Source organism: Phyllobates terribilis, unplaced genomic scaffold, assembly GCF_046119375.1.
Source record: "Phyllobates terribilis strain yellow unplaced genomic scaffold, ASM4611937v1 Scaffold_14__1_contigs__length_39327217, whole genome shotgun sequence".
In the NCBI taxonomy this organism is placed as follows: domain Eukaryota; kingdom Metazoa; phylum Chordata; class Amphibia; order Anura; family Dendrobatidae; genus Phyllobates; species Phyllobates terribilis.
Genome location: NW_027362774.1, coordinates 17,303,860 through 17,320,188, shown reverse-complemented (window position 1 = coordinate 17,320,188; position 16,329 = coordinate 17,303,860). Strand labels below are relative to the sequence as shown.

Genomic DNA, 16,329 nt, shown 5'->3' with positions numbered 1-16,329 from the left:
GGAGGGTCCGGGTTCTGAGACCCCCATAGACCACAGGGAGAAACACTGAAATCATGCACAGCAGTGTACAAGCCCAATAGTTTGTTACAGTTGTATCCACTCGCCTCCTATACTGCCTGGACTCCAGACTGATACATTGTAACAAATTGTAATTTAAAAGGAACGTTCCGTTTCGGTAAAATCAGACTAGACGTTGCACGTCGCTTATTTTACACATCGCTCCGGAAGAGACCAAATAAAAATTAAGATATCTCCGTACATTCCAGCGCTGATAAGGAAACGTCCTCACCGAACGGAGGAATCCAGGTGAATTAAGGATACGGCTTATCTCCAGATCTCATCGGGATGACGGTAGAAGACGACGACTCCTGCTTAACCCTTCGCTGCCCCGACGCCCAGCGACAGGCATTTAGTAACCAGGGGGTTAATGTAAAGCGTCTCATTGCAACAATCTGATCCGAGAACTATTTTGCGCTCCGGAGAGGGAGATATTTAATCTGCCGCCTCGCCTCCTCTGTTTTATAATAGGCTCCAATCCATTTGTTCAAAGTATCCCCCTTCAGATTAATAGCATCATAGGACGTTATCTTGCCATCTTAATCAGAGAGCGGCGCACTCCTCTCTATTAGCACAAGTGGCTAGCATCGCTTTGTGATAACGAGGAGCCCAAGGTGCTGCAGCGAGAGGCGAAATAACCCAGACGCTTATCTGTTTGCAGGCGAGAGACCGTTCGTGTGCCTGATCTGTCTGTCCGCGTTCACCACCAAGGCGAACTGCGAGCGTCATCTGAAGGTTCACACCGACACCCTGAACGGTGAGTAATGGGCTTCTCTTGATGCCTCGGTTCTCACACCACTAACGCGTTTCAGGCAGAAGCAGAGCTGATCCGGACGTGTGACCGCGGTGTGCGGCGTTGGCTCCCTGGTTCAGGTATTTCCTTGGATTAAAAACCAAAATGGATGTGTGAATAGAGCTTTAACGGAATTGCCCAGTACTTTATATTGATGGTCTATCCAGTCAGACGACCGTATAAATCAGACCAAGATTGGAACGCGGTGCACGGACTGGCTGGCGGCTCTCCCGACCCGACTATGACAGCTGCATGTATTTCTATGCAGCTGTCCAACTCTGGTTAGGAGAACCGCCAGCCGGTCCGTGCACCGCGTTCCAATCTTGGTCCGATTTATACGGTCGTCTGACTGTGCCCTCAGGATAGGGCATCAATGTCTGATCAATGAGGGTGTGACACCCGGCACCCACGATTGGCACCAGCAGAACTGCTCTGTTACAGACCTGCACAGCTCCATCAACGGAATAGTGGCCGCTGCTGGGTACTGCACATCCACCCCCTATTGATTCTAATAGGGGGTGGATGTGTCGTGCAGCTCCGCAACTGAGCAGTCCCACCGGCGTAGGGAACAGCTGATCGGCGGGGGTGCCGGTTGTCGTACCTTCACAGATCAGAGATTGGTAAGTGGTAGGCCATTAATATAAAATACTAGACAACCCCTTTGTGCTATTTTTTTTTTTACCTATAGACTTCTAAAGTGGAGCCTGAAAATAAAATGCATTAAAAAAATATAATTGCATTTTTAAATGCAAAATCCCAGAGCTGCTGCTTTGAAAAAAAAAAAAATACAAAAACCATGCACTAAAAAACCGCTTTGTCAAATCTGTATCAAAAACGCATTAAAAAAAGAGAAAAAAATGCAGTAAAAACTCAGAGCTGATTACAATTGTGTTTTTTTGGGAGGACACCTACAGAAAAAAAAACGCACCAGAGAAAAGACCAGTTTTTATCACATGGGAACAAGGCTCGTTTTGTTCGGCCAATGAGGCTTGTTTTGTTTGGCCAATGAGGCTTGTTTTGTTTGGCCAATAAGGCTCGTTTTGTATGGCCATTGAGGCTCGTTTTGTTTGGCCAATGAGGCTCGTTTTGTTTGGCCAATGAGGCTCGTTTTGTTTGGCCAATGAGGCTCGTTTTGTTTGGCCAATGAGGCTCGTTTTGTTTGGCCAATGAGGCTCGTTTTGTTTGGTCATTGAGGCTCGTTTTGTTTGGCCAATGAGGCTCGTTTTGTATGGCCATTGAGGCTCGTTTTGTTTGGCCAATGAGGCTCGTTTTGTTTGGTCATTGAGGCTCGTTTTGTTTGGTCAATGAGGCTCGTTTTGTTTGGCCAATGAGGCTCGTTTTGTTTGGCCAATGAGGCTCGTTTTGTATAGTCATTGAGGCTCGTTTTGTTTGGCCAATGAGGCTCGTTTTGTTTGGTCATTGAGGCTCGTTTTGTTTGGTCATTGAGGCTCGTTTTGTTTGGCCAATGAGGCTCGTTTTGTTTGGCCAATGAGGCTCGTTTTGTTTGGCCAATGAAGCTCGTTTTGTATGGTCATTGAGGCTCTTTTTGTTTGGCCAATGAGGCTCGTTTTGTTTGGCCAATGAAGCTCGTTTTGTATGCTGCAGCACTGTCAGATTGTTCACTCCTTATCCCCGACCTTTTTTGTTGAAAATGGCAGCTTCATTACCTTCTGTATGACGAGCGGTCCCATCGTTTCTGAGGTCATTGCTTGGGAAGACATTCCCTTGCCCTCTGGGACTATTGGGGGCACTCTGGAGGGGTTAGCACTCTTAAGGCTCATTCTCACCATCTGTTTTTACATACAAATTCTATACTTGTGTTTTTCGCTCATAGAACAAGTGCCCATTAAAATCTCTGCAGGTCTTTGCAGTCTAATAGTTATATCTGTCTATCTCTGCTGGATGTCCTGGTTGCATCCTACTGCCGTAGTACGTCTGCATTCTGTCATTTTCTGGAAGAGTCCTGTGGTGGACTATCAGATGCTGGATTAACCAAGTGTTCCCTATGTAAATGTCCTTTTTCTCTTTTTTCAGGTGTGTGCCATGGCTGCGGCTTCATCTCCACCACCCGTGACATTCTCTACAGCCACCTGGTGACCAATCATATGATTTGCCAACCAGGATCCAAGGTCGATGTGTTTCCCGTTGTTAAAACGCTACCTACCGTCAAGTCTGGAAACTCTGGTGCGTGTACAGACTATGGTCGCTGTGTCTGTAGGAACAGGCGATAAGGGAGACGATAAGTTTCCCGTAGATTCCAATGTTTCCAGAATCTGTCATTTACTAAACGCTTGCAATTACAGCAAGTGAAATGTCACATTGGGCGCGACTGAAGGACCGAGATTTCTGTTAATCTGCAGGGATGTCTAAACTCAGATTTCCCATTCTTAAAGGGGTTGCCCAGACATGTGATGTAATATGCCGCTCTTAGGAGGATAGAGCACCAATGTAAGATCAGTGTGGGTCCGACACCTGGCACCTCCACCGGAGAGCCGCCGGCCAGTCCTGCACTGCCGTCTGATTTATACGGCCGCCTGACAGCGCTCCCTTAGGATGGGTCATCAATACTGTTTATTTATAGGCAGCCATACTATTGAGTTACCTGTGAGCCGACAGCGACATCTCACTAAATTAGAATATCATCAAAAAGTAAATTTATTTCAGTTCTTCAATACAAAAAGTGACACTCCTATATTATATAGAGTCATTACACACAGAGGGATCTATTATATAGAGTCATTACACACAGAGGGATCTATTATGTAGAGCCATTACACACAGAGGGATCTATTATATAGAGTCATTACACGCAGAGGGATCTATTATATAGAGTCATTACACGCAGAGGGATCTATTATATAGAGTCATTACACGCAGAGGGATCTATTGTATAGAGTCATTACACACAGAGGGATCTATTATATAGAGTCATTACACACAGAGTGATCTATTATGTAGAGCCATTACACACAGAGGGATCTATTATATAGAGTCATTACACACAGAGGGATCTATTATATAGAGCCATTACACACAGAGGGATCTATTATATAGAGTCATTACACACAGAGGGATCTATTATATAGAGTCATTACACGCAGAGGGATCTATTATATAGAGTCATTACACGCAGAGGGATCTATTATATAGAGTCATTACACGCAGAGGGATCTATTATATAGAGTCATTACACACAGAGGGATCTATTATATAGAGTCATTACACGCAGAGGGATCTATTATATAGAGTCATTACACACAGAGGGATCTATTATATAGAGCCATTACACACAGAGGGATCTATTATATAGAGTCATTACACACAGAGGGATCTATTATGTAGAGCCATTACACACAGAGGGATCTATTATATAGAGTCATTACACGCAGAGGGATCTATTATATAGAGTCATTACACGCAGAGGGATCTATTATATAGAGTCATTACACACAGAGGGATCTATTATATAGAGCCATTACACACAGAGGGATCTATTATATAGAGCCATTACACACAGAGGGATCTATTATATAGAGTCATTACACACAGAGGGATCTATTATATAGAGCCATTACACACAGAGGGATCTATTATATAGAGTCATTACACACAGAGGGATCTATTATATAGAGTCATTACACGCAGAGGGATCTATTATATAGAGTCATTACACGCAGAGGGATCTATTATATAGAGTCATTACACGCAGAGGGATCTATTATATAGAGTCATTACACACAGAGGGATCTATTATATAGAGTCATTACACGCAGAGGGATCTATTATATAGAGTCATTACACGCAGAGGGATCTATTATATAGAGTCATTACACGCAGAGGGATCTATTATATAGAGTCATTACACGCAGAGGGATCTATTATATAGAGTCATTACACGCAGAGGGATCTATTATATAGAGTCATTACACGCAGAGGGATCTATTATATAGAGTCATTACACGCAGAGGGATCTATTATATAGAGTCATTACACGCAGAGGGATCTATTATATAGAGTCATTACACGCAGAGGGATCTATTATATAGCGTCATTACACGCAGGGGGATCTATTATATAGAGCCATTACACGCAGAGGGATCTATTGTAGATTCATTACACGCAGGGGGATCTATTATATAGTCATTACACGCAGAGGGATCTATTATATAGAGTCATTACACAGAGAGGGATCTATTATATGGAGTCATTACACACAGCGATCTATTATATAGAGTCATTACACACAGAGGGATCTATTATATAGAGTCATTATACACAGAGGGATCTATTATATAGAGCCATTACACACAGAGGGATCTATTATATAGTCATTACACGCAGAGGGATCTATTATATAGTCATTACACGCAGAGGGATCTATTATATAGAGTCATTACACACAGAGGGATCTATTATATAGAGCCATTACACACAGAGGGATCTATTATATAGAGCCATTACACACAGAGGGATCTATTATATAGAGTCATTACACACAGAGGGATCTATTATATAGAGTCATTACACACAGAGGGATCTATTATATAGAGTCATTACAGGCAGAGGCATCTATTATATAGAGTCATTACACGCAGAGGGATCTATTATATAGAGTCATTACACGCAGAGGGATCTATTATATAGAGTCATTACACGCAGAGGGATCTATTATATAGAGTCATTACACGCAGAGGGATCTATTATATAGAGTCATTACACGCAGAGGGATCTATTATATAGAGTCATTACACGCAGAGGGATCTATTATATAGAGTCATTACACGCAGAGGGATCTATTATATAGAGTCATTACACGCAGAGGGATCTATTATATAGAGTCATTACACGCAGAGGGATCTATTATATAGAGTCATTACACGCAGAGGGATCTATTATATAGAGTCATTACACGCAGTGGGATCTATTATATAGAGTCATTACACGCAGAGGGATCTATTATATAGAGTCATTACACGCAGAGGGATCTATTATATAGAGTCATTACACGCAGAGGGATCTATTATATAGAGTCATTACACGCAGAGGGATCTATTATATAGAGTCATTACACGCAGAGGGATCTATTATATAGAGTCATTACACGCAGAGGGATCTATTCTATAGTCATTACACCCAGAGGGATCTATTCTATAGAGTCATTACACCCAGAGGGATCTATTCTATAGAGTCATTACACGCAGAGGGATCTATTATTTAGAGGCATTACACGCAGAGGGATCTATTCTATAGAGTCATTACACGCAGAGGGATCTATTATATAGAGTCATTACACGCAGAGGGATCTATTATATAGAGTCATTACACGCAGAGGGATCTATTATATAGAGTCATTACACGCAGTGGGATCTATTATATAGAGTCATTACACGCAGAGGGATCTATTATATAGAGTCATTACACGCAGAGGGATCTATTATATAGAGTCATTACACGCAGAGGGATCTATTATATAGAGTCATTACACGCAGAGGGATCTATTATATAGAGTCATTACACGCAGAGGGATCTATTATATAGAGTCATTACACGCAGAGGGATCTATTCTATAGTCATTACACCCAGAGGGATCTATTCTATAGAGTCATTACACCCAGAGGGATCTATTCTATAGAGTCATTACACGCAGAGGGATCTATTATTTAGAGGCATTACACGCAGAGGGATCTATTCTATAGAGTCATTACACGCAGAGGGATCTATTATATAGAGTCATTACACGCAGAGGGATCTGTTATATAGAGTCATTACACGCAGAGGGATCTATTATATAGAGTCATTACACGCAGAGGGATCTATTATATAGAGTCATTACACGCAGAAGGATCTATTATATAGTCATTACACGCAGAGGGATCTATTATATAGAGTCATTACACGCAGAGGGATCTATTATATAGAGTCATTACACGCAGAGGGATCTATTATATAGAGTCATTACACGCAGAGGGATCTATTATATAGAGTCATTACACGCAGAGGGATCTATTATATAGTCATTACACGCAGAGGGATCTATTATATAGAGTCATTACACGCAGAGGGATCTATTATATAGAGTCATTACACGCAGAGGGATCTATTATATAGAGTCATTACACGCAGAGGGATCTATTATATAGAGTCATTACACGCAGAGGGATCTATTCTATAGAGTCATTACACGCAGAGGGATCTATTCTATAGAGTCATTACACGCAGAGGGATCTATTTCATGTGTTTATTTCTGTTAATGTTGATGATTATGGCTTACAGCAAATGAAAACACAAAAGTCATTATCTCAGTAAATTAAAATCATTTACAAAAAACACCTGCAATGGCTTCCTAAGCGTTTAAAAGGGTCCCTTAGTCTGTTTCAGTAGGCTCCACAATCATGGGGAAGACTGCTGACGTGACAGATGTCCAGAAGGCAGTCACTGACACACTCCACAAGGTCCCCGAGTCTGGAGGAAGAGTGGAGAGGCCACAATCCAAGCTGCTGGAGGTCTAGTGTGACGTCTCCACAATCAGTGATGGTTTGGGGGGCCATGTCATCTGCTGGTGGAGGTCCACTGTGTTTTATCAAGACCAAAGTCAGCGCCGCCGTCTACCAGGACATTGTAGAGCACTTCATGCTTCCCTCTGCCGACAAGCTTTATGGAGATGGAGATGTCGTTCTCCAGCAGGACTTGGCCCCTGTACACATGGCCAAAAGTACCAATACCTGGTTTACACACAACAGTATCACTGTGCTTGATTGTCAGCAAACTCGCCTGACCTTAACCCCATAGAGGATCTATTATAGAGAATCTATGGGGTATTGTCAAGAGGAAGATGAGAGACCCCAGACCCCACAATGCCGACGAGCTGAAGGCAGCTATCAAAGCCATCTGGGCTTCCATAACCCCTCAGCAGCCACAGGCTGATCCCTCCATGCCACAGGCTGATCGCCTCCAAGCCACAGGCTGATCGCCTCCATGCCACAGGCTGATCGCCTCCATGCCACAGGCTGATCGCCTCCATGCCACAGGCTGATCCCTCCATGCCACAGGCTGATCTCCTCCATGCCACAGGCTGATCCCTCCATGCCACAGGCTGATCGCCTCCATGCCACAGGCTGATCGCCTCCATGCCACAGGCTGATCCCTCCATGCCACAGGCTGATCGCCTCCATGCCACATTGCCGCATTGATGCAGTAATTGATGCACAAGGAGCCCGACCAAGTATTGAGGCATTTACTGAACAGACATTTCAGGAGGACATTTTGGATTTTAAAATAATTTTTCAAGCTGTTGTTCTAAAGTATTCTAATTTACTGAGATAATGACTTCTGTGTTTTCATTGGCTGTAAGCCATAATCATCAACATTAACAGAAATAAACACGTGAAATAGATCCCTCTGTGTGTAATGACTCTATATAATAGATCCCTCTGTGTGTAATGACTCTATATAATAGATCCCTCTGTGTGTAATGACTCTATATAATAGATCCCTCTGTGTGTAATGACTCTATATAATAGATCCCTCTGTGTGTAATGACTCTATATAATAGATCCCTCTGCGTGTAATGACTCTATATAATAGATCCCTCTGTGTGTAATGACTCTATATAATAGATCCCTCTGCGTGTAATGACTCTATATAATAGATCCCTCTGTGTGTAATGACTCTATATAATAGATCCCTCTGTGTGTAATGACTCTATATAATAGATCCCTCTGTGTGTAATGACTCTATATAATAGATCCCTCTGCGTGTAATGACTCTGTATAATAGATCCCTCTGTGTGTAATGACTCTATATAATAGATCCCTCTGCGTGTAATGACTCTATATAATAGATCGCTCTGTGTGTAATGACTCTATATAATAGATCCCTCTGTGTGTAATGACTCTATATAATAGATCCCTCTGTGTGTAATGACTCTATATAATAGATCCCTCTGTGTGTAATGACTCTATATAATAGATCCCTCTGCATGTAATGACTCTGTATAATAGATCCCTCTGTGTGTAATGACTCTATATAATAGATCCCTCTGTGTGTAATGACTCTATATAATATGAGTTTCACTTTTTGTATTGAAGAACTGAAATAAATTAACTTTTTGATGATATTCTAATTTAGTGAGATGGACCTGTATTTCTCCAGACCCACAGACCCCTCCATATAAGTGCACTTGTAAATTGACAAGTGTGCACATGTTTTCAACAGCACAGCGGCACCGGACACCTCTGGGGGCTTATCACCCATGCAAACAAATGATCAGACATGTCTAGATCTAACAGCCCAACGCTTCCTTTCGCCTGACATCTACCATGAAGTTAGAGCCTGGACACTATACACATAATATGGGTGGCCGGGGCTGCTAAAATTTTAGTTTTCTGCAGACATTCATCTGCATAAGAGCTCCTTAAAGAGAAGTCATATTTCCTTTACTCTCAGAAAATCCCTTTTAACCCTAGAGTCCATCTTTCTCCAATTCAGCTAGACGCAGTGTTTTGTTCTCAGTTATCAGTCATTTTCCACTGTACTGATCCTTGATGGGATGAGTGTTGGTAAGTGCAGTAACCTTTCTGGCCCCCATGATCAGTGCTCATTCATTGACATGTGTGTCCGGTGTACACCGACGCGCGTGTCCGGTGTACACCGACGCGCGTGTCCGGTGTACACCGACGCTCGGATATACACTATGGACCTCAGTACGAATGGCAGGACGCTGTGCAGGATATAGCCATATTTAATGCTTGTGTACCTTTTCTTCCAGCCGTTTCCCTCCCAGTAATGACGTGTTCTTTCGTTTCCACAGTGGTAAATCCGAGCTCATCCTCCGGTCTCCTAAAGTGCAGCTTGTGTGGATTTCTGGCGGACGGACTGACCAGTCTCCAGCAGCACGCCATCCTGCACACCACATCCCCCATCATCACACAGTCTGTTCAGTCCCCTCCTGAACCTGAAAGAGAGCAGCCACCTGAAGTCCTAAAAAATGGTGACGCTTCATCTCCGGTCTCCTCTCTGTCAGGAAGTGAGGAACCTCCAATCAAAATCAAGATTAAAGAGGAACCAGAACCGCTGCTGCCCATCAGCGAGCCCGGCGTTTCAAGTTCTGAGACCACAGACGCAGCAGCACTAATGCCATCCCCAGCTGTCAAAGTAAAGACTGAAGTCTCAAGTCCCACTCCAGGGTCCAGCCCTGTCCCCAATGAATCCGGAGCAGCAGCTGGCGGTGGCACCATCATCATGCCACACTATGTCTTTGGACATGAAGCCGCTCCTGCCATTGTACCACAGGCGTCTGAGATCCTGGCAAAGATGTCGGAGTTGGTCCACAGCCGGCTGAAACAGGGGCAAGCTGTTAGTCCGGCTGGCTTTTCAGGGAATGCAGCACCGAAGGGCGCTACTTGTTTTGAGTGTGAAATCACCTTTAATAATATCAATAATTATTATGTGCACAAGAGACTTTATTGCTCAGGGAGACACGTGTCCGATGAAAGCCCAGCCAGTGGCCGCAAAATTAAAGTGACACCAGTACGAGCCGCAGTGGTCCCTGGCACTTCCACTTTACCGACCATTGATGACCAAGGGACTGTCCCACCCAAGGAAGAAGCTGGAGGAGAAAGCAGCGCCCCTGTGATTACCGTGAAAGTCGAAGAGGGTGCGGGCACAGAGAGTGAACCCACGGGGAGCGGGCATGTCAGTGAAGGCAGCCAGAGTCCTAGCTCCTTAGAGGACACAGAAGAAGATCCAACCCGCACAGTGTGTGAGGCGTGCAACATCCGATTCAGCAGACATGAAACCTACGTGGTCCACAAACGTTACTACTGTGCCTCGCGCCATGACCCTCCCCTGCGCCGGACTGGTATAACCAAGCCGGGACCGCCGTACACACCTCAGCCCACTCCGCGCACACGCAAAAGAAGGAAGCTTTATGAAATCCATGGAATGGCCCCTGCAGAGGTGACGCCATCAGCATTGCTTCCTCTAAACAGGATAGAAGTGCTGCCCATCATACAAGGCCTCATTGCCGCTCCCGCTGTTCCCTCCCCGAGCTCCAGCCCCGATGCTTCTGACGGGCCAATAGACTTGAGCAAGAAACCTCGTCTTCTGGTTGAAGTTCCGGTGCCATCTCCAGCTGCAGCAGTGGTCCCATTAACGGACTACCATGAGTGCACCGCTTGCCGGCTCAGCTTTAACAGCCTTGAAAGTTACCTGGCACACAAGAAGTTTTCTTGCCCCGTCGCTCCATTACAGCAAAAGGCTTTGCAGCAACTTCAGAAAATTAAAACTCCAGTCAACACAATGGCAAAGATCGGAGAAGACTCAGTGAAGGTGAAAGTAGAGAGACAGAGTCCGGGATCTGTGATCGAGCCCACCCAGTCTATTGCTGTGCCCTTTAGCTCCATTCCAGACACTAAACCTATCCTTCAGTACTCCCCCGCTGCCGAGGCATCGCCATCGTCTACGGCCTCCTGTCCCTACTGCCCTCCGAATGTGGTCATCCGAGGAGACTTACTTGAACATTTCAGAAGCGTCCATGGTTTGCTCTTGGCAAAAGCCACCCCAGGTCACCGCCTACAAGGCACATTCATGGAAGTGATCCTACCCGCTCGAGCACAACCAAGTACTGCGTCAGAGGGCAGCTTGCCCAGTCCTCCGGTGTCATCCGCTTCTCCATTGCAAATGCCAAGAGAAAATACAAACAGCAAAGATTGCTCGTCGTCATCGTCCTCTGCCAATGGTAGTCCTGTTTCCAACTCCGCTCCGCGGCCAGTGTTAACCAGCACCCCCAGACCGCTGCTGCCAAACTCTCCAGCCCTCCCGTTAAATTCTCTGGTAGAAACAAGAAGAGAAGACGGACTCCGGGCAACCACTCTAGCTCTCCTGCAACCTCCGAAGCCCGGCCTGGCTACTCCATTACCGAATGGAAACCACAGGTACTGTCGCCTCTGTAACATCAAGTTCAGCAGCCTGTCCACGTTCATCGCCCACAAAAAATACTACTGTTCATCGCACGCAGCTGAGCACGTGAAATAACCCGGTCCAAAAACTTTGCTTGAATTTGTCGTAAAGCACTAAAGTGACCGAGCAATCCAGGGGACAATAAGGGTCGTTGTGACTTGAGGCGTCTGCGACTGTGTGCAGCCACACGATTAGCAAATTAGTCATAAAGGATTCACTGTCATATTGACACTTGGAATGAATCTGTGTCGGGAATCATGGCCGCCGATCTATTTAACAAGACTGTATAGAGAGGGTACCCCAAGAGGGTATCTGAGTGCGCTGCCCATGGAGAGGATACACTCTGATCCGTTTAGTGATGACAGTACGCGTTTCGGTCCGGGTGCAACCCCACCCTTCATCTCCCACGCATTTCAGAATTGCACTGTCAGATGAGTCCGGACTCTGTAGTGAACGCCTTCTGATTGTGAAGCACAATAACTGTTACAGCAAATGAAAACCATGAAACGCGCGGGGTTTTTTTTTTGTTACAGGGCGGGGGAAGGGAATGCATTTTTTCTTTTTTCTTTTTTTTTTAGTAAGTTATTTCTTAAGAAGTATTTAAAGCCAAGTTAAGAAGAAGAAAAAAAATCTGTTCTTTTTTTTTTTTTATAATGAAAAGTTAATTAAACTTATTTCCTTGGAGACAGTTTTTTTTAAAGTTTTGAAACTCATTGGCCCTGTTCTTGTCATAGAGACAACTGGCAAAAATACTCACGTCCTATAGCTGAAAAATAATTTGGGACACGGGGGTCTTGAGGTCCAGATGTTCTTTTCCATCTGGGAAGCACTGCTGCTCCGCTCCCCTTTCTTAGATTTTACAAGGTCAGCGTTTCACGTTGTATCCGGATACTGTACGTTGCTTTTATACCTTTGGTTGTCAGATACTGCAAGCAAGGCAGGTGGCACATTTACATCAAGAAATACGTTAAATAAAAGCCCCCCCCCCCCCGGACCTCTTTAATATGAAGGCAATTGATGTACACCTATAGAGATGAGTGCTGCATTTTGGAACGTTCCACATTTGTCAAAAATTGGGGCACTTAAAAGTTTACAAAGCACGTCGCGTCCTACGATTGAGTGACCGTTAGGAGGATGTGACGGTAGCGCAGAGGAGGGACGGTAACGAGCACTATCTACAGGTAACGGGTTGGTTTTTGCCCCCTTTGCCTTCTAATCCCTGCTCCACTTCTTTTTTTTTTTTGTATTTTTTACATGGCATTATATACATGACAAAAACTGGAAAAAAAACAAACAATTGTGTTTAAAAATAGTCCTTAAATATATTTATATATTAATATAGATACGGAGAGCACTGATTTACAAATAAACACACATTTCTGGTGACTAACGAGTGTGTATAATTGTGTACAGAAATAAAGCCTGTGTATATTACCGCCTCATGTCTCATTGTCCTTGTTGTTCATGTGTTCACGGGCCGGCACTGGGGGTCCCGTCTGTGTCCCTCCTGGATAGCGGGGCTACGTGGACAAATCACACGAGGGCCACAGCCGCGAACTTCTACAAGCAGGAAACGACTGCCAATGGGGTCACTCAGAAACTTTTCCCATGTATGGATGAAATTTTTTTTTAACTTTTCCTGGAGGATGTAACTTTTTTATTTTTTGCATTTTTCATCCAAGGCCCATTTGACATTGCAGAACTCAAACTCGCACGTCCTACATCTCTATACAGCTGTCAGACTCCCGATCGTGCTGGGACTATATGGGTGCCCAAAAGTTCCTCGAATGCACCAGTCTAAAATCAGCCTTGGGCGCTTCATCTATACATCCATTTTTTTTCTCATCAATGTGCCGTCTGTTTTTAAAGCCGACAAAACTCCGACACGGAGTTTAATGAAATCATTCCAAGAGAAGTTAAAAAAACAAAAAACAAAAACAGACCCGTTTGTTCCATTAAACTCCAGATCACTTGCAGATCAGACTCAGCCATTCAAGTCTATGGGGAGCCATCAGATTTACATCAGATTTAAAGTGCTCTATTGAAAAGTGTCATGAAAACAATAAATCGAGATGAAAAAAAAAAAAAGTTTTAAAACAACAAATCGAGATGGAAGACTGCAAAAAAAAAGAAGCAATCTGATGGGTTTTTTTGCCCGTTATCAGCTGAATCTAGACGTGCATGGGATGATCGTACCGATCAGTTGTTCCCTTACGTTAATGTCTCAGATCTGCTAATTTCATCTATAATGTCGTACATCAGATCATCCCTAGGAACAATCCCACTACGACCGATCAGCCATGTTCTGGCCAATCCTAAACTTGTGTGTGTGGCCAGCTGTAATCTTTACTGTCTATCCTCTTAAATGGGTTTTCCCAAAGTTTTAAAAAAGTTATTTACTATCCACAGGAGAGGGGATAAGTTGCTGATCGCTGGAGGTCTGACTGCTTGGACCCCTAGCGATCCTGAGATCTGAATGCAAACCTCTACCCGGTTCATTCTCTATTAGAACGGTAGCCAGAAATACCCATTTCTGGGCTCGGCTATGCTCAGCGGTCCCATAGGGAATGAATAGAGTTGTGGTGGGCATGCTTGACCTCCGTTCCATTCAGATTGTTTAATACATATTCAAAATTCTACACGTGTTGTGTATCCACCGATACTAATACAAATATGATACACAACAAAGGTATGTTTGAATTAATAAAGATTTTATTTCAACTAATATAAAGCTTATAAAAAAGAAGGGGATGACAATAAAAACCTACAAGTGGAATAAAAATGCGAAGGTATCAGTACTACAGGTAGTTACAGGTCTGTGAGCGCCAGAAATCTTGCTTGTTTGTAATTAATAATAATAATCTTTATTTTTATATAGCGCAAACATATTCCGCAGCGCTTTACATACAGTGCCTACAAGTAGTATTCAACCCCCTGCAGATTTAGCTGGTTTGATAAGATGCAAATAAGTTAGTGCCTTCAAACTGCAAACGAGAGTCGGTTTTATGAACAGAAGCATAAATCTTACAAACCAAAAAGTTATGTTGCTCAGTTGAATTTTATTAAATTTTAAACATAAAAGTGTGGGTCAATTATTATACAACCCCTATGTTTAATATTTTGTGGAATAACCCTTGTTTGCAATTACAGCTAATAATCGTCTTTTATAAGACCTGATCAGGCCGGCACAGGTCTGTGGAGTTATCTTGGCCCACTCCTCCATGCAGATCTTCTCCAAGTTATCTAGGTTCTTTGGGTGTCTCATGTGGACTTTATTCTTGAGCTCCTTCCACAAGTTTTCACTTGGGTTAAGGTCAGGAGACTGACTAGGCCACTCCAACACCTTGCCTTTTTCCCTCTTGAACCAGGCCTTGAGGCCTTGGTTTTCTTGGCTGTGTGCTTTGGGTCGTTGTCTTGTTGGAAGATGAAATTACGACCCATCTTAAGATCCTTGATGGAGGAGCGGAGGTTCTTGGCCAAAATCTCCAGGTAGGCCGTGCTATCCATCTTCCCATGGATGCGGACCAGATGGCCAGGCCCCTTGGCAGAGAAACAGCCCCACAGCATGATGCTGCCACCACCATGCTTGACTGTAGGGATGGTATTCTTGGGGTCGTATGCAGTGCCATCCAGTCTCCAAACGTCACGTGTGTGGTTGGCACCAAAGATCTCGATCTTGGTCTCATCAGACCATAGAACCTTGAACCAGTCTGTCTCAGAGTCCTCCAAGTGATCATGAGCAACTGTAGACGAGCCTTGACATGACGCTTTGAAAGTAAAGGTACCTTACGGGCTCGTCTGGAATGGAGACCATTGCGGTGGAGTACGTTACTTATGGTATTGACTGAAACCAATGTCCCCACTGCCATGAGATCTTCCCGGAGCTCCTTCCTTGTTTTCCTTGGGTTAGCCTTGACTCTTCGGACAAGCCTGGCCTCGGCACGGGAGGACACTTTCAAAGGCTGTCCTGGCCGTGAAAGGCTAACAGTAGTTCCATAAGCCTTCCACTTACGGATGATGCTCCCAACAGTGGAGACAGGTAGGCCCAACTCCTTGGAAAGGGTTTTGTACCCCTTGCCAGCCTTGTGACCCTCCACGATCTTGTCTCTGATGGCCTTGGAATGCTCCTTTGTCTTTCCCATGTTGACCATGTCTGAGTGCTGTTCACAAGTTTGGTGAGGGTCTTAAATAGTCAGAAAAGGCTGGCAAAAGAGATCTTTAATCCACACATGTGAAGCTCATTATTCTTGGTGCCTGAACTACTTCTTAATACTTTAGGGGGACCAAACAGAATTCTTGTGGTTTGAGGGGTTGAATAATAAATGACTCTGAATTAACTTTTTACGTTTTAAAAAAAAAAACAAAAACAAAATTTGCTGCAGTGCATTTCCCACTTCCAGGCTGATCTACAGTACAAATGTCACAATGCCAAGTTAATTCCGCATGTGTCAACCAGCTAAATCTGCAGGGGGTTGAATACTACTTGTAGGCACTGTACATTATTGTCGCTGTCCCCATCG

General features: G+C 44.0%; 1 protein-coding gene across 2 annotated transcripts in view; it reads left to right on the top strand.

The window, feature by feature from the left end:
• ZFPM1 (zinc finger protein, FOG family member 1) overlaps positions 1-13,199 on the top strand; it is a 128,086-nt gene extending 114,887 nt beyond the window's left edge. For both annotated transcript variants that reach the window (XM_073659714.1, XM_073659715.1), the window contains exons 9-11: positions 719-814; positions 2,885-3,034; positions 9,660-13,199. In XM_073659714.1, the coding sequence (XP_073515815.1) occupies positions 719-814; positions 2,885-3,034; positions 9,660-11,884 (2,471 nt within the window). In that variant the 3' untranslated portion in view covers positions 11,885-13,199. The remainder of the gene's footprint in view (positions 1-718; positions 815-2,884; positions 3,035-9,659) is intronic.
• Positions 13,200-16,329: the final 3,130 nt, after the last annotated feature.